At 47.3% G+C, this 24,676-nt stretch overlaps 12 protein-coding genes across 12 annotated transcripts; 5 read left to right on the plus strand and 7 right to left on the minus strand.

The window, feature by feature from the left end:
• Positions 1 to 714: 714 nt before the first annotated feature.
• Positions 715 to 2,257, minus strand: EI97DRAFT_449467 (uncharacterized protein; the record flags this gene model as incomplete). Its single annotated transcript, XM_033800219.1, has 5 exons — positions 715 to 897; positions 961 to 1,287; positions 1,527 to 1,597; positions 1,628 to 1,747; positions 2,170 to 2,257. 5 exons carry the CDS (start codon positions 2,255 to 2,257, stop codon positions 715 to 717), a joined length of 789 nt encoding a protein of 262 aa, XP_033654825.1.
• A 4,163-nt stretch (positions 2,258 to 6,420) lies between these two features.
• On the plus strand, positions 6,421 to 7,104 carry EI97DRAFT_374825 (uncharacterized protein; the record flags this gene model as incomplete). The annotated part of the gene is made up of 1 exon (XM_033795472.1): positions 6,421 to 7,104. A coding segment is annotated over one exon (684 nt), but the record flags the coding sequence as incomplete, so codon positions are not given.
• Positions 7,105 to 8,460: 1,356 nt separating this feature from the next.
• Positions 8,461 to 9,133, minus strand: EI97DRAFT_441362 (uncharacterized protein; the record flags this gene model as incomplete). The annotated part of the gene is made up of 2 exons (XM_033799693.1): positions 8,461 to 8,574; positions 8,639 to 9,133. 2 exons carry the CDS (start codon positions 9,131 to 9,133, stop codon positions 8,461 to 8,463), a joined length of 609 nt encoding a protein of 202 aa, XP_033654827.1.
• Positions 9,134 to 13,661: 4,528 nt separating this feature from the next.
• Positions 13,662 to 14,081, plus strand: EI97DRAFT_441363 (uncharacterized protein; the record flags this gene model as incomplete). Its single annotated transcript, XM_033799694.1, has 2 exons — positions 13,662 to 13,668; positions 13,720 to 14,081. The coding sequence occupies 2 exons, from the start codon at positions 13,662 to 13,664 to the stop codon at positions 14,079 to 14,081; spliced, it is 369 nt and encodes a 122-aa protein (XP_033654828.1).
• Positions 14,082 to 14,732: 651 nt separating this feature from the next.
• EI97DRAFT_441364 (uncharacterized protein) lies at positions 14,733 to 15,597 on the minus strand (the record flags this gene model as incomplete). Its single annotated transcript, XM_033799695.1, has 3 exons — positions 14,733 to 14,883; positions 14,983 to 15,323; positions 15,379 to 15,597. The coding sequence occupies 3 exons, from the start codon at positions 15,595 to 15,597 to the stop codon at positions 14,733 to 14,735; spliced, it is 711 nt and encodes a 236-aa protein (XP_033654829.1).
• A 1,838-nt stretch (positions 15,598 to 17,435) lies between these two features.
• Positions 17,436 to 17,722, plus strand: EI97DRAFT_457323 (uncharacterized protein; the record flags this gene model as incomplete). The annotated part of the gene is made up of 2 exons (XM_033800802.1): positions 17,436 to 17,462; positions 17,516 to 17,722. The coding sequence occupies 2 exons, from the start codon at positions 17,436 to 17,438 to the stop codon at positions 17,720 to 17,722; spliced, it is 234 nt and encodes a 77-aa protein (XP_033654830.1).
• A 158-nt stretch (positions 17,723 to 17,880) lies between these two features.
• EI97DRAFT_488602 (WD40 repeat-like protein) lies at positions 17,881 to 18,666 on the plus strand. Its single transcript, XM_033802204.1, has 2 exons — positions 17,881 to 18,174; positions 18,344 to 18,666. The coding sequence occupies exons 1-2, from the start codon at positions 17,917 to 17,919 to the stop codon at positions 18,527 to 18,529; spliced, it is 444 nt and encodes a 147-aa protein (XP_033654831.1). The 5' UTR covers positions 17,881 to 17,916; the 3' UTR covers positions 18,530 to 18,666.
• Positions 18,667 to 18,671: 5 nt separating this feature from the next.
• On the minus strand, positions 18,672 to 19,130 carry EI97DRAFT_359684 (pectin lyase-like protein; the record flags this gene model as incomplete). Its single annotated transcript, XM_033794940.1, has 1 exon — positions 18,672 to 19,130. A coding segment is annotated over one exon (459 nt), but the record flags the coding sequence as incomplete, so codon positions are not given.
• Positions 19,131 to 19,918: 788 nt separating this feature from the next.
• EI97DRAFT_432177 (uncharacterized protein) lies at positions 19,919 to 21,299 on the minus strand. Its single transcript, XM_033798107.1, has one exon. It carries the CDS (start codon positions 20,855 to 20,857, stop codon positions 20,123 to 20,125), a length of 735 nt encoding a protein of 244 aa, XP_033654833.1. The 5' UTR covers positions 20,858 to 21,299; the 3' UTR covers positions 19,919 to 20,122.
• Positions 21,300 to 21,654: 355 nt separating this feature from the next.
• EI97DRAFT_432179 (Sm-like ribonucleoprotein) lies at positions 21,655 to 22,662 on the plus strand. Its single transcript, XM_033798108.1, has 3 exons — positions 21,655 to 21,958; positions 22,011 to 22,474; positions 22,531 to 22,662. Exons 1-2 carry the CDS (start codon positions 21,934 to 21,936, stop codon positions 22,280 to 22,282), a joined length of 297 nt encoding a protein of 98 aa, XP_033654834.1. The 5' UTR covers positions 21,655 to 21,933; the 3' UTR covers positions 22,283 to 22,474; positions 22,531 to 22,662.
• Positions 22,639 to 23,693, minus strand: EI97DRAFT_488606 (DUF1000-domain-containing protein; the record flags this gene model as incomplete). Its single annotated transcript, XM_033802205.1, has 2 exons — positions 23,099 to 23,693; positions 22,639 to 23,044 (listed from the first exon to the last, which is right to left on the minus strand). Exons 1-2 carry the CDS (start codon positions 23,353 to 23,355, stop codon positions 22,639 to 22,641), a joined length of 663 nt encoding a protein of 220 aa, XP_033654835.1. The 5' UTR covers positions 23,356 to 23,693.
• Positions 23,560 to 24,641, minus strand: EI97DRAFT_287136 (charged multivesicular body protein-like protein 6). Its single transcript, XM_033794414.1, has 3 exons — positions 24,470 to 24,641; positions 24,045 to 24,408; positions 23,560 to 23,991 (listed from the first exon to the last, which is right to left on the minus strand). Exons 1-3 carry the CDS (start codon positions 24,511 to 24,513, stop codon positions 23,764 to 23,766), a joined length of 636 nt encoding a protein of 211 aa, XP_033654836.1. The 5' UTR covers positions 24,514 to 24,641; the 3' UTR covers positions 23,560 to 23,763.
• Positions 24,642 to 24,676: the final 35 nt, after the last annotated feature.

The raw sequence follows: 24,676 nt of genomic DNA on the forward strand, positions 1-24,676 counted from the left end.
TACCGGTACTGTCTGAGGACATGTGGCTAGTGATTCTGCAGTAGCTAGTGCCCTGCACAGCCTTGGTGCCCAGAGAAGGAACATCAAAACCGGTGTCAGGCCCCAGCCTCACCCATACAAGCATACCTCTGAATACAATCAGTCAACCCATCTTCAATCAACCTTTCTGTCACCGTGACATCTTCAGATACCATCAAATCTGACAAGACGCTTCGATACCGTGACGAACAGTGGCGTTGGTTCTACGTATGTCCTTTCGATGCCGAACAGAGGACGTATGCAGTAATGCTAATTAACATAATGTAGTGGCTTACAAGAGAGGAAGCTTTGAGTAGAAGAATCCATCTAGAGCAAGTCCATTGAAGTGCATTGAACAATATCGAGATGAAATACAAGGCATGCACCTCCTATTCATCTGACAACACCCCTCTCTTATCTTGGCAAATATCTGATATACTGTGGTTGTAGGGGTAAGTTTTGTATATTGCCACTCAGGAGAGCCAGGGTGGCAGCACTGGCCATGGAAGCTTCTATTACCTAGGTTCAGCTCCGAGCATTAGGTTTGTAAGCTAAAATATATGGAAACGAAATGATGTGATCTCCCACTTGTAAGACACTGTTTCTGATGAATATAAGGCACTGTTTCTAATAGAGATAAGGCTCAGAACACTTCCAAAATAGGAAATTGGTGATAGTTGAATTGAGTTGTAGTACTCAGTACTTTGTGTGGCCATCCTGGGCATCAATTACGGCTTGCATCCTAGCCGGCATGGACTGAATTAGATTCTCAAATAGCTGAGATGGAACAATCTCCCAGGCCTTCTGAACAAACGCTCTCAGTGCTAGATAGGAGAGGTTGCCATTCGGGCCTGTTTTGAGCTCAATATAATCCTTCATCTAGCACCAGACTGTCTCAATAGGATTCAGGTCAGGTGAGTAGGAAGGCCACCTGATATAAACAATCTTTGCATGCTCAAGCTCCTGCATAGTGAGATAGTATTTGTGGGCAGGCGCATTATCTTGCATGAAGATAAGGGTTCCTCCATAGTAGTGCCAGATATAGCTTTCCATGATGGGCAGAATCCGTGCAGCATAGGCCTCTCCAGTAATAGTTCCCCACTCCTTCTCCCAGAACAGGCTAGAGCCTTTCACGTTTGAGTGAAAAGAGTCCCAGAACATCCACCCATGCTTCCTCTGATGCCTGATAATCACATAGATAGAGTGAAGCTTCTCATCGTATTTGCAGGTAACCCACTGTTTTCTGTCCCTCCCTGACTGAACCCAGCTCTCATCACTTCATAGAACTCTCCACCAGTCATCAGTAGTCCAGTATAGATGGGCCTGGGCAAATTGAAGTCTCTGGCACTTGTTGGCTTCAGATAGTGGGGGCTTCTATCGGGCAATATATCGATAGTAACCATGGTGTTCGAGGGCGTGACGGATACTAGATTCTGTAGCTCCATAGTGGGAGAATACCTGGAAAATGTAAGACCTTAGAACAAGCAGATTCCTATACAAAAACATACCTGGGCAAGCTCATGGTAAGGGAGCAGTCTTCCAACCTGTGAGCTTACAATGAATAGCTCTATCTCATCAACTTATTCTTCCATAAGTGTAGATAGCTGACCTAGGCGCTTCTTTGGTGTAACCCACTCACATGAATCTGCATATTGTGCCTGCCTGTACATAATCCCCAGTATCCTAGATATCTCTTTTAGGGAATGGCCAAACTGATGTAGTATTTGAACTTGTAATCAGATATCCCTATTAGTGTAAAAAGTATGTAGGTGAGGAGTTGTTCGAGGAGGGCGAGGGTGGCATCTTCTATCTACTATGTATGGAGGTATTAAAAATGGTGATCCTTGGCACTCCAGAGGCTCATTTTTCCATGCTGGAGTATGAGGTGGAGCAGCAATTTGGTGAGTAGGTGTTGAGGACTCTATTGTAGAGAGAAGGGCCGAAAGAGAGTAAGATACTAGGAATTTTAATTAACCGTATAAATTGTATAGGAGCTGACAAAATAGAATATCACTGATTTCTCCAGGTTTCCATGGTCAGTGCTGCCACCCTGGCTCCCAAGTGGCAATATACAAAACTTACCCCGGCAACCATAGTATTTACCTGTGCAGCCTAGCAAAATATTTTTAGACTCACACTAGCACAACGTACAATCCCTGTACCCCAGTAATTCTCCGTTTTCCAAAGTGCCCCTATGTTCCACTAGCCAACATCCGCCAGCCCAAAATGATAAGACCATCCCACCAGTAAAGGATATGCACTCAATTATAGCATGCGCGATATACGGCCTGGTGTTCCAAATAGGATATACAAATGGAATGACACTAATGCGGCGCTGACTTGCTGTAGATGCTATCTGGCGATCACTCTTCTTGGTTCACCGGATAAGGAGAGTGGATAAGATCCATACGACACCAGGCTCCTAGCTGAATCATCGCTTAGTTGCATATATAGCTGAACTGCACTGAGTCTTCCAATCCCAGGACGCATTGAGTTCATGAAATCTTCCTAATCAGCTGTCTTTTCTCCTGTATGCTACCACGACCCTCACCAGTGGCCTTTTCAATTCGGGTTCGGGACCTTATAGATAAATTCCTCACGTAAACATGTCGCTTAGTCAGAAATGGCATCGACGTGGTTTCGAATACAGCCCTCTGCAATCCAATACTTTCAGATTGCTAGAGCTTATTTCTGGATGTAGCCTATGCACCGATATTCATTGCAGGCTGCAGGACTACCAGTTAGACTCGGCACTGCCATACGAAGCTTTATTATATACGTGGGGCGATGAAGAGAGTGCATGCCGGATATCATTAAATGGTTTACCTTTTCACATCCGACCAAACCTTCGAGACGCGTTGCATCATCTGCGGCAACCTCGAAGCACACGAATCATCTAGATCGATGCGATATGCATCGACCAAAACAGTGCAGACGAGAAAAGCATCCAAGTGCCTTTAATGGGAAAGATATATACCAGAGCAGAACGGGTGATTGCTTGGCTTGGTGAAGAGACGTTTGACAGTGGGATGGCTCTTGATTTCATTCCACACTTGACCAAGGTTGCTGAAGTTGACACCGAGTCCATCTGGCTATCGCACCTTAAACGGGATGAGTTTCTTCGGAAGATGATGTCCCTTGTTCACCTGTTCGCTCATCCCTGGTGGAAAAGGATGTAGATAATCCAAGAAGTGGCACTAACTCCAGATGTCCTCATTGTGTGCGGTTCTCATCATATCCCTTGGTCCGCATTCCATTTATTCACCATAGCATGGATGGATACTGGACATGTGCCTCATCACAGGTTTAACAGACTTCAAAAAACTGCACTTCATAACCTTGGCATGCTCATCTCTGGCTTTTCGGAGGCATTAATGAGACTGCATCTGTCACTTCGAATCATCTTCTCTGCATATGAGTTATTCAAACTGTCAAATCTACTTTGGTCATTCAAATATCGATTGGTAACTGATCCTCAAGACAAAATATACAGCCTTTTAGGTCTTCTTAGTCATCACGGCATTCAGGTCGACTACAGTATATCATCTGAGGATACATATGTATCAATCTTCTCCTCGTGTCTGTATTACAACCCAGCAGGAGCTAACCCTGATGAAGCCCCACTTGACCAGGTATGCTCTCACTTAAGCGAAGGCAACCACAGAGCACTCAGCATCACCCAAGGAACACAGACCAATGGAGTCATGTGATCATGCATGGTGCTCTCTATGCTCTCCATGATCTCAGAGAGCAAGCAGAGCAGTGAGAGCAGGATATGCAGAATGCTCTCAGTGATCTCGATGATCTCACAGAGCAGTGAGATCAAGCAGAGCAACCTTGTGTATATAACAGTAGATGATGAGCTCTTATAGCTCTTCATGTTCAATGTCAATCAGTACTTCTTAGTACACTTGGTTTTCAATCTGATATCCTTTTCGGAAGAATACCACTTACCATCTTGATATCAACCACACTGTGCAAGGAACTCTATCATTCATTCCCGAGAACCAACCAAGATCCCTAGAGGATATACCATTATCTGTGGGACCTTCACAGCCTGTTAGAAGATGAAGGTCTAGACTGGTTTCGTTGGATGACTGGAGAGTGCTACGAGCCGAAGAAGCTATGTCTTCCTTCTTGGGTTCCCGATTTTGGTCCGAGAGCTATAATACCAATCTCCTCTTTTTTATCTGACCCGGTTCGAGGAGAGTTGCAGCGAGCATTTTTGATAGCTGGACCAGACCAGTCAAGATCATTGTCTACTATTCAGTTTAGTGACGATCATCGTACGCTGATTCTCCGAGGCTGTTCGTTTGACGTAGTCAGTGTGACGGCTCAAGACTCTGCTCGGCTGAACCACTTGGTTGTGTGGTTGCCTTGATCAGTCACATAGCTCAAGTCACATAGCTCTTCCATCTTTTCTGCATCGGCCTTCTGCCAAGCCAACCGCTCGCTTAACATACACACTCAGCATATATAGATTGCGCGGTGGAAGCAACCCTTTGCTCTCCACTTTTGGATAGCTTGAAATAGATCCCCACCTACCCAGCCATTCTCCCTTATCTCACACAGTTGCAGTGCAGGCCTCGGAGATCCAGCCGCTCGTGGAGACCCAGGGACCGTCCTCACAGTCAGCCAATGCAGATGTATCTTTCCCTTTGGAGATGATGTCGTTCTTGCTGGCCACACAACTAGCTCGATCTTTTCCCACTGGAAAAAAATGGCAATGAATACCCAATCTGGAACGTATAATTCGCGTATTTCTAGAGAGGATGCCTTTTGGAGAATAATTTTGACCGACCAGCAGATCGAAGGGCTTCATTTTAAGGAAAATGCTGGATGGAACCCAGCACAGCGACTCCCATTAGAAATACAATACATCCTACCCAAAAACGCGAAGGAGGAGCAAGAGTTGTTGCAAGCTATGGAGAATCGACAACTTTGCTTGAATGGACGAAGATTTTGTATAACTAGGAAGGGTCACTTTTGCTTACTGCTACCGACCGCTTCTGAAGGGGACCTGATCTGCGTATTGCTAGGCGGAGAGGTGCCCTACATACTAAGGTGTATTGATAACCAAAGTCAAGATTTCTATACGATGGTTGGGGAATGGTGAGCTGCCACATCACTGCATACTATTTTGATTACTAACTGGGCTATCAGTTATGTGCATGGAATAATGGATGGTGAGGCTATTACTGACATTTTGGATGGCAACGACGTGTGCGATATTTTCAGGCTACGGTGAGGCTGAATTTATTTCCAAGAAATAATAATGTTAGTTTATGTCATTAAATATGTGAAGCATCCATCATTTCTTTTAGGACACAGGTGTTCGCCATGAAGAGGGAGGTAACGTAAAGCGCTAAGACTACTTTAGCAGCGTACATTATCGGTAGAGTCGCTCACCGCCTGGCGCACATCCCTACCTGGCACCCGCAAATACCATTTTTCATCCAAACTTCAAACCATTCTATCTCATCCACCATGGCAGGTATCGAGGCAGCTCTTGAAGCTTTGAATTTGCTAGAACCTGGAGAATCTTTTAACTATTCAGATTATGTGAAATTGTATGGATGCAACTAGACAACACTGTCGCGGTGCCATCGAGGTGTACAAGGGATCTGTGCCTCCAAGGTACAGAATGACAGGGTACTCAACACTATGCAGAAGAAGCAGCTTATAAAGTATATAAACAACCTTTGCGAACGTGGCCTCCCTCCTTCTCGACCTATGATACGAAATTTTGCGTCCCAAATAGCCCAAAAACCATGCAGCAAAAACTGGGTTGATCGCTTTGTTGCCCGATACAGCAGCGAGATTGTCTCATACTGGGCATCAGGCCTTGATCGCAATCGTTACAAAGCCGACTCTGCCTTTAAATATACGCTGTACTTCGAGCTTCTCAAGCGCAAAATCGAGCAATACGATATCGACAGTCGACATATATACAATATGGATGAAAAAGGCTTCTTAATTGGACTGCTATCTAAAACCAAGCATGTGTTCACATGCAGCATGTACGAGTCAGGAAAGCTGAAGCATATCATACAGGATGGCAATTGGGAGTGGATTACTACTATAGCTTGCATCTGCACTGATGGCTCTGCACTTTCGCCAGCGCTGATCTATCAAGCTGTTAGCGGCAACATCTAGAATACATGGCTGCAGGATTTTGAGGCATCAAAACATCAGGCTTTCTTTACAGCCTTACCTACTGGATGGATGAGTAATGATATAGGGCTAGCATGGCTTAAGCAGGTATTCGATCGTGAGATAAAGGCAAAGGCATGCTCATCATGATGGCTCCTGATACTCGATGGCCACGGATCACATGTTACAATAGATTTTATACAGTACTACGATGAGAACAAGATTCTCCTAGCTGTATATCCGCCTCACAGTACTCATACGCTCCAGCCGCTTGACATTATTATGTTTTCTCCACTTGCAGCTTCGTACAAAGCAGAGCTTACGGCACTTATAGATAGAGATCAAGGCCTCATATCTATCACAAAACGTAACTTCTTTACACTCTTCTATACTGCCTGGTCCTCCTCCTTTAAGAATCCTACACTTGTATGCAAAGCTTTCGAAACAACTGGCATCAGCCCGCTCAACCCTAACGCGATACTCAAGCGCTTTAAACCACCACTAGAGAGCGTACGGCCTAGTTCAAGCAGCTCCTCATCATCAGTACTTAGCGCTTCAGATTGGAGAAAGATTGAACGATTACTCCAGCAAGCAGTAGACAATTTGCAAGACTCTAACACAAAGAAGCTCAGCTGTACGATCCATACAATTTCAGTAAAGAACACACTGCTACAACATGAGATCAATCAACTCAGAGAGGCTCTAGTCAATGAGCAGAAGCGTAGGCAGCATGGCAAGGCCCTGCTACTTGAGGCACCACCTGAATACAATGGTGGAGCAGTCTTCTGGTCACCTCAAAAAGTGAGTGACATGTGGCTTCATCAGGAACAGAAGGACCGGGATAATCAGCTTGTACAACATCAGAAAAGTATGGTGTCAGATTTGATGGTATCTGAAGATGTCACGGTGACAGAAAGATTGAAGATGGGTTGACTGATTGTATTCAGGTGTATCCTTGTCTGTGTGAGGCTGGGGCCTGACACCGGTTTTGATGTTCCTTCTCTGGGCACCAAGGCTATGCAGGGCACTAGCCACTGCAGAATCACTAGCCACATGTCCTCAGACAGTACCAGTACAGACAGTTTCTCCCAGTCCTCCTCTCCAGTCCCAGATGGGATATCCATAAACTGGTTTACCATCTGACACATGGCCATAAGGCTTAGAGAAGAGAAGAAGGCTGCTAAAGCTCAGATGTTTGAAGAACGTCGTCTCAACAGAGCTGTTGCAAAAGAGAAGTGTGAGTGTGAGGCAGCTGAAAAAGCTGCTACTCACGAGGAGAAGCGTATAGCCTAGGAGCTCAAAACTCAACTCTAAAACGACCTCAAGGTATCCCAAAGAGGTAAGAGAAAGAGCCTCCAGCCTTCTCTAGCAGCAGCTCCTCCGACAGCTGCTCAGGATCCTATCGAGGTAGAGAATGATGCTGTTCCTACATCTCACTCTGGTCGCACAATACACCACCCCAAATACCTTGTCACATAATCTGAATAAGCCAAAACAATATAATAACTATGCTTGTTATTACTCTAAAAAATCTTGTAATAATAGCTATTGTGCATGGCTCAATAGCCTCAAAACGATTCTCATGAACATGTTGATTTTCAGGCACCAGGTGGGGACATGCGCCAGGCGGTGGGCGACTCTAAAGTAGCCGTGCATTGAAAATAACCATGGTAGAGTGGCCAACGCCGACCTGGGCTTGGCGGGCATCGTAAACGCCCTCCATGGAGACTTTCCTGTGGCTTTATCTATGGCTTACATCTACATTCATGCCGTCATTACAAGTCTAAGTATCCATCTTCGCTTCCTGCTTAGCTCACATCGCCGGTGTCCTCTGGTCTGGTCGTCTGCTTTATCTGCATACCTTGCCTCCACCTCACCCACGCTCTCCGTACCTCTACTTCTCCCTCCTTATCTCTACTTCGCCCCCGCTCCTCATCTCCCATGTTACCTCGTAGAAAATGCCCGCCAGCTATCCTCAGGACATTCTATCCCTCCTGCACGATCTCTCAGGCTTGTTATCGTCAGGATGCTCATCCAAATCTCTGTCCTCATCCCAGCACTCTATCCACTCATACAGCCTTTTTGGAGGTCCTGGGCGGGTAGGATTGGCTATGTGGAAATCACGGAGCTTGTACGGGCTATTTTTGAAGTTGGATGCATCGTACCACTCAGGATCATCCTCGAATCCAAGCCATTTAATACAATACCGTAGCCTTCCATGATAGACATGGGCCTCGAGGATCTCCTCTACCTTATATTCATCGCATTCATCCATTTCAGTTGGAGATGTTAGCCCCGACTGCGGATGGAGTACCGGAACGTCCTCGTTATGCTGGAGCTTGGATAATAACCTCTCGTCAATGCTTTCACATTGAGGGCCATCTCCATAGTCAACTGGAATAGCTAACTTTTTGAGTAGCAGATTAGTTCCAATTTCCACAGCCTCCTGGAAATTCTCCTTTCCTACAGATTTCGCTCTTGATGCCAATGGGATTTCTCGACTATTATCGATAGAGTTGATGTCTAGGGATAAAATCATCGGATCAATTGTCTCCCTTGGGTCGATGCACAACGACGGCAGCATCCCAGGATAAGACAAACTATAGTCTTTCAGTTGTAAATCTCCAGAAGAAATACTATGCAGGTTCAAGCTATCATGTTCGGTATCTTCTGATTGGCTAAAGATAGTAGGTTCCGATTCAGCTGTCCAGGGTGACAACCAATTTTCGCCATAGTCATTGACCTCTTCAAAAGCGTGGTCTGTCTGAGACGAAAGTGAAGTGTTGATGCTAGGACAGTTATCCTGCCCATCCCAGAAGCTCTCATAGACACTGCTGCAACATGAAGCAGACATGGTAGATGGTGGTGCTGTCTCGATAACGGTCGTTGGCGTTGGGCTAAAACCCATGTAGAAGTAGGGCTCGAACTCATAGTCTGTACTGCCCTCCGGACAGTGATACATGGCTGCTTATTGAGAGGCTGACACCATATGGGTGCTATCCTGCGCTATGGTATACAGTCGACGCCATTTCGGAGTGGTACCCAGTATTTGAGCTTCTTTATCCTCGCTTTCTTCTGGCTGACTTCTGTGCTTTGTCACAATGTTGGGCTTATAAGTACTGTGGTAATTCCTGAGATGATGCCACAGAGATGTCTCAGAATCGAGCGCCACAGCACATCCGAGATATGGGCATAGGATAGAACTCTGTCCAGATAGACCATTAATATAGTCTAGAATACATTGAGATAAATGTTGTTTCCAGTTGGACAAATGCTTAAAATGGTGCATTCGCTCGGATGCTGAAAGTCGCGTATTCCCAAGACAGCCCGGGCAATACCCAGCACAAGTAAGGCCACACCGGAAGGTAACCGGATCGCAATGGAAAGGAATCTCCATGTCATCGATGTGTGCCTGGCAATGCTATTTATACGCATATGCATAACCCTAGCATTTCTTATATAAAGGAGCGCTGCTATGCCTTCAGGGATGGCTATAACTTGTGGGAGTGGGTAGGGTGACCTGTTTTCGACCCCAGGGACAGGTTTGGAAGCCCTCGTTAAAAGCTTCCAGATTTTCGTCAGATGAGCCGTGATATGTCCTGCCAGGGTGAGCAGGGCCTGAGTAATCCTGAGCAAACCTGAGCAGACCTGAGCAGGCCTGAGTTGAACCTGAACTGGGCACTGAGCAATGATGGATGTGGTCACGTGATGATGAGAGCTCAACAGGCACATCGTACACGTGACTTGAAGACCGATTCCGGACTTTGTAACAAGGCTCACTATTTCTGGGCTAAAAAAGGAGATCCAGTTCTGGACCCTTCTAGGTATTGAAAAAAGGTAACTTAAACATGGATTCTATCCATTGGACCAATTCGTTCATTAAACAAGTTCAGCAATTTCCTAGCAAGGTTTATCTTAAGAGCAGATATGTCGATGAAAGCCGCCAAAAATCACGAAGCCTAAGCGTGATCGAACCAATGAGAATTTCTCAAAGCGCCTACAAACTTTGTTTTAAAAATGTGACGATGTAGTCGTCGATTATAATGCGGACATATATTTGTTGATACGGTGAGGTAAACTCTGGGAATACGTAGCAGCAAATTGCAGAGGTTGGCCTCTGTCCTCCAAAGAGATTGTGAGTCATTCTTCACAATAAACATAGTGAAATGCTGACTAGATCCCTTAGAAAAATCATTACCCATTGCCCATCAGGCGAACACCTGCAGTGTCTATCTCAAGGAAGAAAAGAAAGGCCACATAAAGTAGTAACTCTCAGTTTTTCTTAGTATTCAGTGCAGTAGATTAGCTCCAAGTATCACAACATAGACACTCTGATGTACATTGTTGAATATTGAGTCAGGCTTGCTCGCTCTATTAAGTTACATACATTCCATCGTGACTGATTTGCTCCATTTCATCAGATCAGGATCTATAGGGATATTATCCTGGACATAGTAAGATCCAGTATTGGACTCAGGAATGGTGCATCGGAGTCGTTGGTTAGGAAGAAGCTTATTCCCATCGCTCAGTAACATATCATCTAGCAGATTCCTCTTTCTCTTGCGTTGTTTTCTAAACTCTTCGAAATTGTGTGCACTTTCATCCAGCTGGTCTTGTTGCAGCACTGCTATCTCATCTAACTTGATTTCGTCCGTGGTTTCTGTATCATCTTTTGGATGGGTAATCATAACGGTTGCATTATTGTGACTAATGTAGTTTACAAGTGAGCTGCGAATACAAGCGAGCTGCGAGCTCCACCAAGTCTCCGAGCCTTTTGTAGTATATAGAATCACAACACATCAATTTTCTATCAATACAATCGCTACAATATATCAAGTAGTCTCTGTAGAAGCCTTCTTACATGTACGTGAGTTGTGCCCAGGCTCTCTATAGCGCGTGCAGCATGCTGAAGCCTGCCGGCTTACACCTGATCGCGCTTTGCTTTGCCGCGTTTCTCCCTCTAATTGCTGCTCAACAGCCTTTTGAGCGATAATGTCCTCTCCCTCTGCCTTTGTTAGAGTCCCCTGCTTCTGGATTCGCTTCTTTTTATGCTTTTGGCATTTTGTTGTGGCCTCATTTGCTCTCTCAAGGCTCAAGATTCGCTCACGCATAAGCGCAATCTGATGCATCGCTCTAGAAGAGCCTTTCTCTAGCTGATTAACCCTCTCGATAATAGAAGCAGGTGATGAGCTCTTATGTGCACGAATCCGATCGCGAATCAATGTTGATTGAGCCTCTAGTTCGCGTGCGTTGCTTGGTGTTTTGGTCTCCCATACAGCCTCTAGTAGAGGTACTGGCGACGGCGTACGGAGCTTTACATCAAGCTTTGAGATTACTACCTCCGGATTATGTGGGACTAGGCCAGTGCCTTGAAAGCTTGCATAGATATTCTCCTTTGTAATCGACTGGTTATAGGCGGCATGGAAAGCTGGTAGGAACTCAAGCTTGGTGATATGGTTGATATGATCGTGTATCAGGCTATCGACCTGGCGCCCGTATGCCCGTTTCAATGGCGAGAAGCAGCCAACGTCTAGTGGCTGTAGGAGGTGTGACGAATGTGGCGGCATATAGAAAATATATATATTATTCTCCTTGCAAATATCCTGGAATTTGAGCGAGGTATGGCTATCGTGGCCATCGATAATTAGTAGCTGGCATGCGCCTACTCTATGCCCTGCTGTATGCTTGACAAAGTGCTGTAGCCAGCTAATACCAAGCTCAGTATTAGTCCAGCCATTGTCGCTAAGGCTAATAGCCCAATCACCTGGTATATCGTCACCCTCATACCAGGCAGAGAGGTGGTACCGGCCAGCAAAGATAATGAAGGATGGGATTGCCCACCCAGCAGCGTTGATCCCATGGATCACCGTCACCCATTCCCGATTGCCTGGCTGGATTGCTTTTGGCCGGCCACGCCTCTCTGAGCCTGTAACAACTAGCTGGGAGGATATCTTGCCCATCAGAAAGCCAGTCTCATCAAAGTTGAATATATCTTCATCGCAGATACCGTAGGTGGCCTTTGTATACGCTACAAGCTCAAACCAGGTGCTTATAGTCTTAGGATCCTCGCAGAGAGCTCGCTGTCGATCGTAGGGTCGATTAAATCGCGTTGTAAGGCTGTCTGTTCGCTTGACAAAGTTCCTAGGCCACTGCTGGCCAACATGGCCAGTGCCGCACTCAGTGAGCAGCTTATTCGCCATATCTCATACAACATCTAGAGTAGGTACAAAGCCTCGTGAATCTAGGTCAAGTATATACGCAACAATCACCTCCTCTTCTAGCTTGGTAAGCTTCTTTGAGTTGGGCTGGCAATCGTGTCGTGCAGGCTTCCCGGCGCGTCGGCTACGAAGCGTGCTTTCGGGGATGTTAAACATCGCTGCAGCGCAATTAACGCTCTGGATCTGATTCCGATTGATAGCTGAGATAGCTAGGGAGATATCAGCTTCGCTGTAGGATAATTGAATAGTAGTTGATGGAGCCATTGTAGTTGATAGGTGATACGTTGTAGAAAGTTGGTGGGGCTCGCAGCTCGCTTGTATTCGCAGCTCGCTTGTAAACTACGTTACCAACAGTGCAACTTCTCATGTTTTCGCATATCTGATGCTCGCGAATAGTGTGATGAATCTAGGCGTTTATGTTGCTGAATTGGCGTATACATTGAGGACATTGCAAAGATGTCTTCTTGATGAGCTCCTCGTGGGAAAGTTTAAGATGCTCTTGCAGGTAAGAGCGCCCATGGTAGCAGCGCCTACAGACTAAGCAGGGATAATGTGAAAGTGTGTCTGATGAGTCGACAAGTTCTTCCGGCTTGTGTTCCTTAGCTGCACCATCATAGCACTGATCGATATGTTCTTGCCAGGCCTTTCTTCCGGTGATCGTCGGTGGATCAACGTTTCCGATCCGAATGCACTCCAGGCATGAGAATGATTTTGCGAAATATCCTTCTCTTCTTTCGTGTAAGTTCGAGAAATGCGACTTGAGGCCTTGAGCAGTGCGAATTCTATCTTGACAGATAAAGCACTGATATACAGTTCGCTTCTCATCAGCATGAAATATATCGAAATGGCTTTTCCAGTTGGCGACACTTTCCACTAAGACTTTCTGTCCAACTCCTTGGGAGATGCATCGTTTACAAGAACAACATTGATGGCATCGAACTGTTGTCTTGAACCTATTCTTTGTTTTTTCATCCAGTTCAGCTTTGTAAGCTTTGGTAATGTGAACGTTGAGACCACGAGCATTGAAGAGCTTGTCCTTTGACTTGCTTGTACAAACGAGAAAGGACATGGGTATCTCGCTGGATCCTTCAAATCTGATGGAGTATAAGGAAGAAAGTATGGACCATGAAATCTTTCGAGATGATTGAACCAAGCAAGCAGGCCTGATTCGACTAAACAGTTGTTCTTTTTCTTCGTCTTGTCCTTCCGACAGGCGGAACATCGACATGGCTTCTTGATGTTGAAGTATTGTGCTCTCTTATATCTTTCAAAATGACTCGTGAGAGTTTTGTGACTGCTGAAGTTGAGGTCACATATAACGTATTTCCAGTTCTCCTCCATCTCTTTATATGCTATGTTCTCACTATCATTGCTTTCGCTGCATTCCTGGTCACCACATTCATCAATATCATAGTCGTCATCATCATCTTCATCCTCATTGTCTTCGTTGTACTCTTCCTGACTCTCGTACTCATTCTCCCAGAGATCAAGCTCTGCTTTCGAAGATCCTCTGCTGTATACGATAAGAAGATCTATGAACCGTCCTGGATCTTCGTCATCCTGCGAAATGTTCCATTTGCGGATGAAGTGCTGGAAGATTTGATCTGCTGTTTAGGAATTGCTTTTAAGCGCACATATTCCGGCGGTCATGTTGGAAACAATTCTCTTGGTCCGTGGTGGTTCTTTTCCTAGTGCTCGGGCCTGATCTGCTTCTTTAAAGTATTGCTGTCATATATCTGTCAACTTCAACTTGCCCTATGTACAACGTAGAGCTCGAAGTCTTGAGTGCAGTAATCGAAGGAGCTCTGTCAAAGCACCCAATTCCTTTTGGTCATTGTTGTTGTTACTGTTTTCGTAGAAGGCATGATCTTTATCAACCTGATCTCTGGACGCTTGAACGGTGCGTAGAACATCCTGCAACTTAGTCACATCTCTACGTTGGTGGAATTGAAGCCAGTCATCGGGGTTTAGGTCTATAGGAGTATCTTTGTCTCGAGAAAGCGACATGTTTCGAAGGAATGCGAAGAGATGAGTGTTATCGCACCTAGTGGGTTGACCAAAAGCAGCTTGTAAAAGGTTCTCTTGAAGCTGCGATGTCTGATATTGAGCTTCAAACATCGTATTCATGTGGCTCATAATCCAATTGCGAAGATCAGAAGAGAAAAGGGCTAAGATAAAGGTTAGTCAACTAGATACATGAATGATAAATGATGCTAGCAACTTACGATTTTTATCCAACCTTGCACCTACACCAACTCGAAGCGAATAGAGATGGGGCACTTTTCGAAAGCCTGCTGCGATGCATACTTTGTGCCATATCTCATTGAATCTTCGATACGAGAGCTAGAAGATGAAGTCGTCCAGTTTCTTCTCTTTCCATGGCAACTCAATATAGTCAACATTGCCGAGCGCTGGCATATTCAAGAACTCATCCGCATTTGTGTAACTAGCCTCAAATGCATCATCTTGTATAGCGCACGCAACAATAAGATGACTGAGGTATACAAGCGGAAATGGTACAAAGAAAGCAGAAAACTTAAGACTAAACCAAGTCGAGTGAGCCTTGATCCCGAGCAGAAACATTTCAACTTACCATTTACTCTTGATATGAAGCGAATTCTTAAGCTTGTTCCTCAGGATTGTGATAGTTGAAGCATGCTTCAGCATCTTGGTATCTGCTGGATTTCGCATCACAGAGAGTAGAATATCTCTGTAGCGAACCTTTCCGAGAGTACTAGGCTGGAAGCCACCCATCGCTGAGAGGAGAACATTGGCATGAAACGCAATCCGCATTTTCATATCGATTTCTAACTCGGCTGCACGCTCCCATAGAGTTCGAAGAATGATGATAGCATCTTCAGCTGTTGCTTCCAGCTTCTCAAATGTGATTTCCTTTGAGAGGCCATGTTCCGCTGCCAGGTTAGACCAAACCCACTTTCAAGAAATTAAGCAATGAGGATCTCGACATTTGTGAGAGTGTAGTACTTACTTTAGAGATTTCAAAAACACTAATGGATGAAGAAGGTGGTTTGGCATTGTAGTTGCGAAATCGAAGCCTCGATTTATCGTCTGAAGTCGGCTCTTCCTGCCTCTTGTCCCTTAAAACCATAAGGTCAGCTTCTTTGATCAAGGCACACCATGCGGCAAGGACTGTGCTTGCACTGTTAAGCATTCTCTTTTCTTCATACTCTTCTGGGCCAAGAACCATGACTCTTCTTATGGATCTTTCGAGATGATCCGAGAGGTAGGCCTTGCTCTATACAATTGCTACAGGATCTCCAAGGCAAAGCCCCTGCCAAATCGAATTCGGGTTCATATTGCATGCATTAAAGAACCTTAAATAATGTATTAGTCTCCAATAGCTTCCTGGAGTATGGTTTTGCTCACTCATTCCAAGTTCTCATAAGCCATTGACGATGGGCTTTACTCTCATCTTCGACAAGAATATCTTCTTCGACTGGAGTGGCCAAGTATTTTTGAACTTTCGCAAGACTCTCTTCTATCAACCTTTCATTAGTCTGTGATTCAGGGCGTCTAGCATTAGACAGTCGTTTTAAAGAAACGAGGCTTTCAAGATACGCGTCCATAGCTGTGATAGTTTGAGAGGAGTACCAAGAACACCAAGGACTATTTGAGTGGGAAGGCAGTCATTTATAGCTACAGTAAGGAGTCCATGCTCATCCATTGCTGACAAGTTAAAGGGGGGGTGGGGGAGGGGGTCATTTTCGGACCCCCGAGGCTGAGCAGTCTGGCCGCAGAGATATGCATCCACCAAAGTTTCTAGAAATAGGTTGTTTCAAAAATTGGAGGAAGGTATCATACATGATCTGAAAAATAAGCTAAGCAATAAAAATTACAAGTGGCGTAAGCGGTTCAACAAAGTCGATGTTGTCGCAAGTATAGGTTGAGTTTGCATCAACAAGGCAAACAAAGCCGAACTCTCGCACGCTATCAACTCCATGTTTCGCTGGTATCACAATGCGGTGATATGCTACGTCTACCTATCAGATGTTTCGACGGCTAAGCGGAAAGCAAGCGATGAACCCTCCGAATTTCCTTGGGAGCCAGCTTTTCGAGTCAGCAGATGGTTCACTCGGGGATGGACGCTCCAAGAGCTTCTCGCTCCAAGTTCAGTCAAATTCTTCTCCTGGGAAGGCAAGTGACTTGGTGACAAAAGTTCTCTAAGTCAGCAAATTCACGAGATAACGGGTATTCCCAAGTTAGCACTTCAAGGAGCACCTTTATCTCAGTTCAGCATCAACGAGCGATTATCGTGGATAGAAAGCCGGCACACTAAACTAGAAGAAGATAAGGCGTACTCATTGCTCGGTATTTTCAACATCTACATATCGCCTATCTATGGCGAAGGGACGGCGAGGGCATTCAAACGGCTTATGGACGAGATTGACAAGCTGGAGAAATGTACGCAAGACTTACGCCTCACCGATCCCCGGGATGACAAGAAGCGCATTGAAGACACTAAGAGTGGGTTGCTAAAGGACTCGTACCCCTGGATCCTCAAAAACTCCGACTTCCAACGATGGCGTAATGACGAGCAAAGCTGACTATTATGGATCAAGGGCGATCCCGGCAAGGGCAAGACGATGCTGCTCTGCGGTATTGTCAACGAGCTGGAGAAATCGATAGCTAAGACACATCTTCTAACCTTCTTCTTTTGCCAGGCCACAGACTCGCGGGTCAACAGTGCCACAGCCATACTGCGAGGCAGAGGAAGCCCACCATACAGTGTTCTCGAGATCGCTCCAAGTCATGTCCAAGACGCTCCGATGAGACATGTACAGCTTAGGTGCGCTAGGGTACCCTGCCGAGCAGGTAGAACCGCCAGCCCCTGATCCTTTGACGCCATTACGTTATTCGTGTATCTACTGGGTCGATCACCTCTGTGATTGGAATCCCTGCTCTTCTGCAAATCATAGGGTTGAGCTGCACGATGAAGGCGCTATTCACACTTTTGTACGGAAAAGATACCTCTACTGGCTAGAGGCCCTTAGCCTTTAAAAGAGCATGCCGGAAGGTGTAATCGCAATGACGAAACTTGAGGCTCTACTCCAGGTAATCCTTAAATTGGCAATGCTATCTATGTAAGCCATGCTAATATAACCTAGGGCAGAGCAGACGCATATGCATCGCTCCAGGTAGTTCAAGATGCGCGCCGATTCATCATGTACCACAAGTGGGCAATAGAGAAGAGTCCACTTCAGACGTATGCATCTGCACTCCTGTTTAGTCCAGCGAGCAGTTTGATAAGAGGTCTTTTCAAGGAGGAAGAGCTAAAGTGGATCACGATAAAGCCGGCTATAGGAGATAAATAGAGCGCCTTCTTACAGACACTTGAGGGCCATAGCGATCGAGTCTGCTCGGTCACCTTCTCATACGACTCGGCACGGCTCGCATCAGCGTCACACGACTGGACGGTCAAGATCTGGGATGGTAGCAGTGGTGAGTGCCTGCAGACCCTCGAGGGCCATAGCGGCAAGATCTGCTCGTCGCGTTCTCACACGACTCGATGCGGCTTGCATCGGCGTCGTCCGACCGGACGGTCAAGATCTGCGATGCAAGCAGTGGCGAGTGTTTGCAGACGCTCAAGAGCCATAACAGTGACGTCCGTTCGGTCGCGTTCTCACACGACTCGGCACAGATCGCATCAGCATCAGCGGATTGCACGGTTAAGATATGGGATGCAAGCAGTGGCAAGTGCCTGCAGACGCTTAAGCGTCATTGCGATTCAGTCCGCTCGGTCTCCTCAGCGTTGGACGACCTCAGAGTCAGGATCTGGGATGCAAGTAGTGGTGGGTGCCTGCAAATGCTCGGTACTGGCAGAGTACTTTTCATCATTTGACTCCATTGGTCCATATCCTTACACTGGAACCGGCGCTATCCTTACTAGCGCATCTTCAGTCTCGAATTCAATGACCAGTCTCGCGGAGCCGCAGAATCTTGAACTTGGATGTTGTGGTTTGAGTCCGGATAGAGCTTGGATAACATATAATTCAGAGAACGTGTTATGGTTACCCTCAGAATATCGACCGTCATGCTCAGCTTTGTCAGGGAAGACAATTGGCGTTGGTGTTGGATCTGGAAAGGTATGGGTATGCAACTTTAGGCTTAGCGAATCTTAGGGACTTAGAGGCATGTATGTAGAGGGACTTGATAAGTGTCTTTATACTTTATATTTCAATTATATCTCTATTTGTAGAGGGGTTTGGGGATAAGCATGAGCATGTAGCTAGGAAATTTGCCACGACAAAGCTTCGAGAATCGTTTGTCCGATCCGCGCTTTGCGTCGAAGAGGCCATCGTAGTCGTCCTTTCCTCCAACCAACCCGACACTGTGAAGATCGCAATGGTCGACCCAAACATTGGTGGCCGTCTCCAGGTCAATTGCATCCGACTTCTTTGGCGGACTGATTTCCAGATTCCAGATGATCACGTTGTTCACGTCCTTGAGACGGAAGCCTCCTCCAGACAGGCCAGAACCCTTTCCTACTCCGAGGAGAGAAGTGTTGCTTGGTACGCGAAGGACACCGCAGCCGGAAAGCTTTCCCTTGATCTTGATGACGCCGCCGGTCTTGAGCGCAGTCGTCAGGGCGCTGCAGGAGTCGACGGTGACACCGGCACCCGAACCACCTCCCGTAGTGCCAGCTCCGAAGCCCACCAATTGATCCACAGGCGCAGCCCGAGACTCGAGAGGAGCAGCCATGGCAGAAGATCCGGCTGCCAGGCCATATGCGAAAAAACTGAAGAGTTGCATGATGAAAGAATGGTTCAAAAGAAGGGACCGGATTGAAGTGCAGATGAAGGAGTGGAACAATGCTTCTCTCATTAGCACCTGAGGACCATTATATATTCCTCAAGGCCATTACACATCTCTGTCCCTAGATCACCCCCTTCATATCGCAACTCCTTGGTGCTGTACATCACGCCGGCGCACCCATGCACGAACTGACAGTGGAGCGGCTCCCGACTGTCTTTCTGGTAGCGAAACAGGTGCATTCGGTATACACGATACCGCATTACGACTATTCCCCGTCAGAAACATGGGTTATTGATGAAACATATCTGTGGGGAAACACTTGGCGGTCCGACAACCTCTGGAAACGCCATCGAAAAGTTGAAACTGCACTGTTGTTGCAGGATCGGACGATTCAAATTGCACCAATGGAAGAATTTGCCGGGCTCCCCGTCTTCCATGCCCCGGATACCAAGCACGTGCTGGGCGAGTTGTAATATCCCAAGTGTGTTTGGATACGCATGTCGGAGAATTGGTGTACTCCATGTAGGAGCGTTCACAATCTGAGTAGTGTGGTGGAGACTTGAAATGCGCCAATCAACAAGTATGCGCTCTACAGAGGAAGCCCGGAGGCTAGTGCGGAAACATCTATTAGGAAGTGATCGAAGCTTCCGCATGCCGTTGCGGCTTGATATCTCCTTGGTCGATTATCACTTCAAGGCGGATTTGCAAGGAGAAGACACTGCTGAGAGGGGAAGTCGTCCTAGTGTTGTCTTGTGTGTACTGGCTGGTGGATAATACGACTTGTCAACGGCGCCGACCTGTGCTCTGCCCGTGTTCTTATAGAGATCGCTGAGATTCAATGCTCGAATGCTCGCTATTCTAGCAGATGCATGGCTCTGGCCCTAAAAAGGGCTTCCAGTATCCCCTTCGTCCTCTCTTACGGCGCAATTCCCAGTAACAACCCCTCTACCACCCAAATCCTACACATCATCCTCCACCTCCTCCACCTCAGGCACTCTATCCAACTTGACCCCCATAAAACGCGCCACTTCCCTCACACACCCCACCAGAACCTTCACGTCCCGCATCTCCATCCCGATCCGCCTCGCCCCCCTAATATGCCAATGCGTCTCCAACCTCAGATTCTGAATCATGATCCCCACCAACACCACAATCTCCGTATCCCAATCATCCAACGCCTGCCGATCCGATAAATAAAGCCCATACGTGATCTCCGTAGAAATCCACGCAAAATCCCGATGCGCGTCGAACAACTGGAGCGTACTCTCGAGGTTCCCCGTGTAGATCTTCTGCATCCACTGCATCCCCTGCTCGTGATTCTTGTCGTCGTTCTTCCAGTTCTCACGACTAAAACTGTAGTCGCGATCCTCGGGGCGCTCGACCTTGGCAATGGCTAGGATGGCTTCAATGGGTTTGCAGACGCCGATGATGGAGATTAGTTTTACGAGTGCTTCGCGCAGGCGGCGGACTAGCGCTTGTCGCGAACTGGATGTTTGGTAGGCCGGTTGCGAGATGAGGTGGAGGTAGAGTTGGTCTGCTAGTTCGGGCTCTGTGCCGCCGACGAGGGCGGCGAGGACGAGCAGGTACCATCGTTCTTGCCCTAGGTAGGTTTTCGAGAATTGGGACTCGATGGTTTGGAAGAGTGTTACTAGGTCCGGGCGGACGGACTGTTTGGTTACGGCGGTTGGAGTCATTGTGTGTATCTGAGGATTCGAGCCAAAGAACGCTGCACACTTCAAAGCTGGGTTTGGGGGACCATGAAAAACGTGCTTTTAGGATCCTGGAGACAGTCGCACCCAGGGATTGGAATGATGCCCTCGATAGAATATGTATGAACGCCGGTTACGGAATATCACTAAGCATGCCTCTTGTGTGATTGCTGCGTCATATATTGCGCAAGTAGGGTCAGCAACACGCTTCAAAACGGGGAAACCACATTAACGAAGATCCAAAAAGTCCGCAATGCTTCTTTAATTCACACTGCCTAGGCATGCGTAGTAAACCACATTGGATAGCACGTGTGGTTCACGTGATTGATACATTCACCGACAGGTTTCCCGATTGAAACCTTGGGAGCCAAGAAAAGAATGTTAGGGGATGATGTTGTGTCTTGCGAATCAAGAAAGAAATATCCAGATATGTTGTTTCAAAGGGCCGTAACCTGCGGTATTTTCCATGCAATAATTGAACGACTGAAAAGTACTACGATGTCACTATTACGATGTCGAAGCTGTAGGCTGTGGGAAACATTACGCAGTCAACAAGAAGCGCTTCCAACTTTCTACACAACCTTATTCGTCCTTTGAGAGAGCGTGCACGATAACAGAATTAGCTACTAACGTCTCCTCCGAACTGTATTCAAATAAGATTCAAATGCATTCCTTGGCAATTGATCCATATCTAGATAAGACATTTCCACGAGTGATTCGGCGAGTGAGCACTCCCTTGGAACAGCAGTGGTCTAGAGATACATGGCTCAAAGTGAAGAGGGACCTATTACTGTGTAATAAATCATCCAATAATCCTACCTCGGGAGTAGGCCTGGTGGACCCGGCCCCGGTTGTGGCTTGCGAAGGTCTCAGCCACATTTCCATAGCTCGTCCAGACCGGGAGCCAAACATCAACAACACTCTCCTCTGACGAATCGTCTCGGCCATAACGGCGCAAACAGCGCATATTATACCCAATCGTGGATGAAACTTGTGTTCTCGCTGGACCTTGATATACTTGCTCAGAGCTAGTAGCTGCACCTCAAGAGCTCCCATCCAACATGGCGCTGAACGCCTACCTCAATAGTAAGTATGTCGGCCATTGAGCGTGTCCACTAGCTACCAGTTCGATCTACAGAAAAAGTTTCGATCCTGACAATCGACGGCCGCACCATGGTCGGCACCCTTCTCTCCTGCGACAATTCCATGAACCTTGTCCTGCAAGATACCGTCGAGCGCATCATCCGGCCGCGCGAAGAGGAAATGCCGAGCGAGGAGGTCCCTCTGGGAGTCTACATTGTGCGAGGCGATAACGTGGCGGTATGCGGGAGGGTAGATGAGGAGCTTGACGAGCAGATAAATTGGACAGAGGTTCATGGGGAGGTGATTGGGACAACGAAGCATGTGTGAAGCGCGCTGCAGGATATGGTTACTCGAATACGCTGGATGGGCACGGCTTTGCAGGCATAGAAGGAACTTGAACAAGCAAGAGAAGGAAGAGAAGTCAGGAGAGACGGCGTCGAATGATGAAAAAAGGGTCGGGGTTGGGAAGCTCACGCCGCGTCGGTTATATGATACCCGAATGATTCCACAGGAGCGAACGTATGTTGAAATCAGATATTATAATGTCCCCTCACTGACACAGTACGCAAATGTAGACTGGATATCGCTTGCTTGTATATGCACCCAGCGCTGAAATAGCCACAGAACGAATTCCCTTCCAGTGATATGCGACATTTTACGGATGCACCCCATCTGCCTTCTCCCTACTGTATCTGCCTTCCTACGCCCATCTCCGTACCCACGATAGCCTTATGATCCTGCGGATTCGCCGCTGCCTCGTACAGCACGCTAACCGGCTCCTTGTTCAGCTTCATGAAGTCCCCTTTGAAAGCCAAGTAGCTGATACGCGTAACATCCTCGTCGCCACCGCTCCAGTTGTCTTCAAAGAAGAGCGCCAAGCTGCGCGTCGTGTTGAAGTATGCGCGTTTGACCGGAATCTCCTGCACTTCCGAGGTCCGCGAGATGGTGAGCTCTTGCGTGGGCGGCTTCTCGCTCGCCGTCTCGAAGTCCATATGATCGGCGTTGACGAAGACCTTCAAGGTGCGGGGGGACGAGGGCGAGTCCGAGGTGCGAATCAGTATGCTATGAAGACGAACTTGGCCTGTGAAGCTATGCCTTGCGTCGGCTATATTCTGCTTGCAATGTCCTGGCAGTATGACTTACGGGACTATCATAAGCAGCTGCTCATCTGTGCTGCTCTTCAGCTCAGGCTCGGGAGTCATTCGCTGTTCCCATGTCTTCTGGCATATTGCGCGGCCGCTGTTGGAGTCTTCCTCGTTCAGCGTATGCAGTTTGCTGAAGTCGATCTGTTCGTAGAGGATGTTTTGCAGCGCCGGGGTGATGTCATCGCTGTGGTCGTGAACGTGGTTGTGCGCCTCTGCGTGCTCTTCGTCGTGGTGATGGTGATGATGGTGGGGCATTGTGATGTGGTGTTGTTGGTGGGGTAGCGGGGTAAATAGTTGGTGTTAGGTCGAGTTAATGAATTGCATGTGCGGTGGGCCCCAGTTGTGTTGTTGGATCGAAGATAACACGTTCAAAGAACTCGTGAATGTAATGTCTGGACCTACGAACGAGTGGTCAAAGCCACACACAGATCGAGGCAAACCGGACATTACCAGGACGAGTGAATTGCGCGTCACATGCCGAAACGTGGTGTCTGTGGGTGGATTAACAAGTATGCTTCTTTGACCTATAGTAAGGTCTAGATTCCTGATATCAAGATGCTAGCCTGACGGTTGTCATCATGGCAGACACCGAACAACATCAAATGTCCTCCAGAGCCTCGCTGTAAAGGCTCTACAGGAGGAGTAAACGCCGGAAATGCAAGTTCATGCCGCCATGGGTTCAGCGGCCTGGCCAGCAGCCCGCTCCTGTGCCCTTCGTCTTGCACGTTCCTTTGCCCGCGCTGCTTTCTGCTCTTCAGTTAAGTCGATCCGGTTTCCGGGTGCTTCAGGTAGCTTGACGCCTGATACTTCGGCTTCCAGGGCCTCCAGCTCATCTTCTACTTCATCCTCGTCCTGGTTGGACATCTTATTCGCTAGTAGCTCGCTGATTTCCTGTTCCAAGTCAGCACTTGTGTTCCTAACAACCCAAAGCTCGGGAGAAGTACCTCTTGATAAGCTCTTGCCTCTTCACTCTCACCCAGTAGCTTCTCGACATTCTCGATGCCGCCCATCTCCCTGTGAATCTCCTTCAGGACCTGCGTGCCTTGCTGTATACCAAAAAGCACATCCTTCTGTACCAGCGCGAACTCGACATCGCTGGTGAGTATCTGCAACTGTGCCAACTGCGCATCCGTCTTCTCCAACAGGCTCTCCTGGTATTTCTTCCGTCGCAATGCTAGCTTTGCGGACCGCTCGTCACCCCGCCGTAGGCATTCCTTTGCAATCTCCTTCTCACGGTTGGTTATGACGGATATGCGCTTCTGGTACTTTTCCAGCTGGTCACGCTGGACTTTCAGGTCCAGAATTGCCCTGGGGGAATGTTAGTCAGAGGAACGAAGGGACCAAAAGGCGCAGGGTCGAGTGAACACACTTGTCTCGGGGCGTTATCTTATTCGTACTACTAGAATTCCCCATGTCGACCTCAACTGCGCCATGAAGCGTGTGGGAATGACCTCCGGCGACATTCCGAGGCTGAAGTCTGGCGGACTTGGTCAACTGCGGGCATGATGCCTTGATCGCGGGAGATCCGTGCGTCAGCCAGCCCTTATCGATAAGGTTGGCTTGGCAATGTTTTTCT

Source organism: Westerdykella ornata (genome assembly GCF_010094085.1).
Source record: "Westerdykella ornata strain CBS 379.55 unplaced genomic scaffold EI97scaffold_7, whole genome shotgun sequence".
NCBI classification, from domain to species: domain Eukaryota; kingdom Fungi; phylum Ascomycota; class Dothideomycetes; order Pleosporales; family Sporormiaceae; genus Westerdykella; species Westerdykella ornata.

What these genes read in the sequence shown, in the direction of transcription:
- EI97DRAFT_488602 (XM_033802204.1), top strand. Translation starts at nt 17,917, where the DNA reads ATGCGGCTTGCATCGGCGTCGTCCGACCGGACGGTCAAGATCTGCGAT. An exon ending in CAGCGTTGGACGACCTCAGA is followed by an intron (nt 18,175 to 18,343) that starts GTCAGGATCTGG and finishes GCGGAGCCGCAG; the next exon opens with AATCTTGAACTTGGATGTTG.
- EI97DRAFT_432177 (XM_033798107.1), bottom strand. Translation starts at nt 20,857, where the DNA reads ATGACTCCAACCGCCGTAACCAAACAGTCCGTCCGCCCGGACCTAGTA.
- EI97DRAFT_432179 (XM_033798108.1), top strand. Translation starts at nt 21,934, where the DNA reads ATGGCGCTGAACGCCTACCTCAATA. An exon ending in GCTGAACGCCTACCTCAATA is followed by an intron (nt 21,959 to 22,010) that starts GTAAGTATGTCG and finishes TTCGATCTACAG; the next exon opens with AAAAAGTTTCGATCCTGACA.
- EI97DRAFT_287136 (XM_033794414.1), bottom strand. Translation starts at nt 24,513, where the DNA reads ATGGGGAATTCTAGTAGTACGAATAAGATAACGCCCCGAGACAA. An exon ending in AAGATAACGCCCCGAGACAA is followed by an intron (nt 24,409 to 24,469) that starts GTGTGTTCACTC and finishes ACATTCCCCCAG; the next exon opens with GGCAATTCTGGACCTGAAAG. An exon ending in AGGCAAGAGCTTATCAAGAG is followed by an intron (nt 23,992 to 24,044) that starts GTACTTCTCCCG and finishes GACTTGGAACAG; the next exon opens with GAAATCAGCGAGCTACTAGC.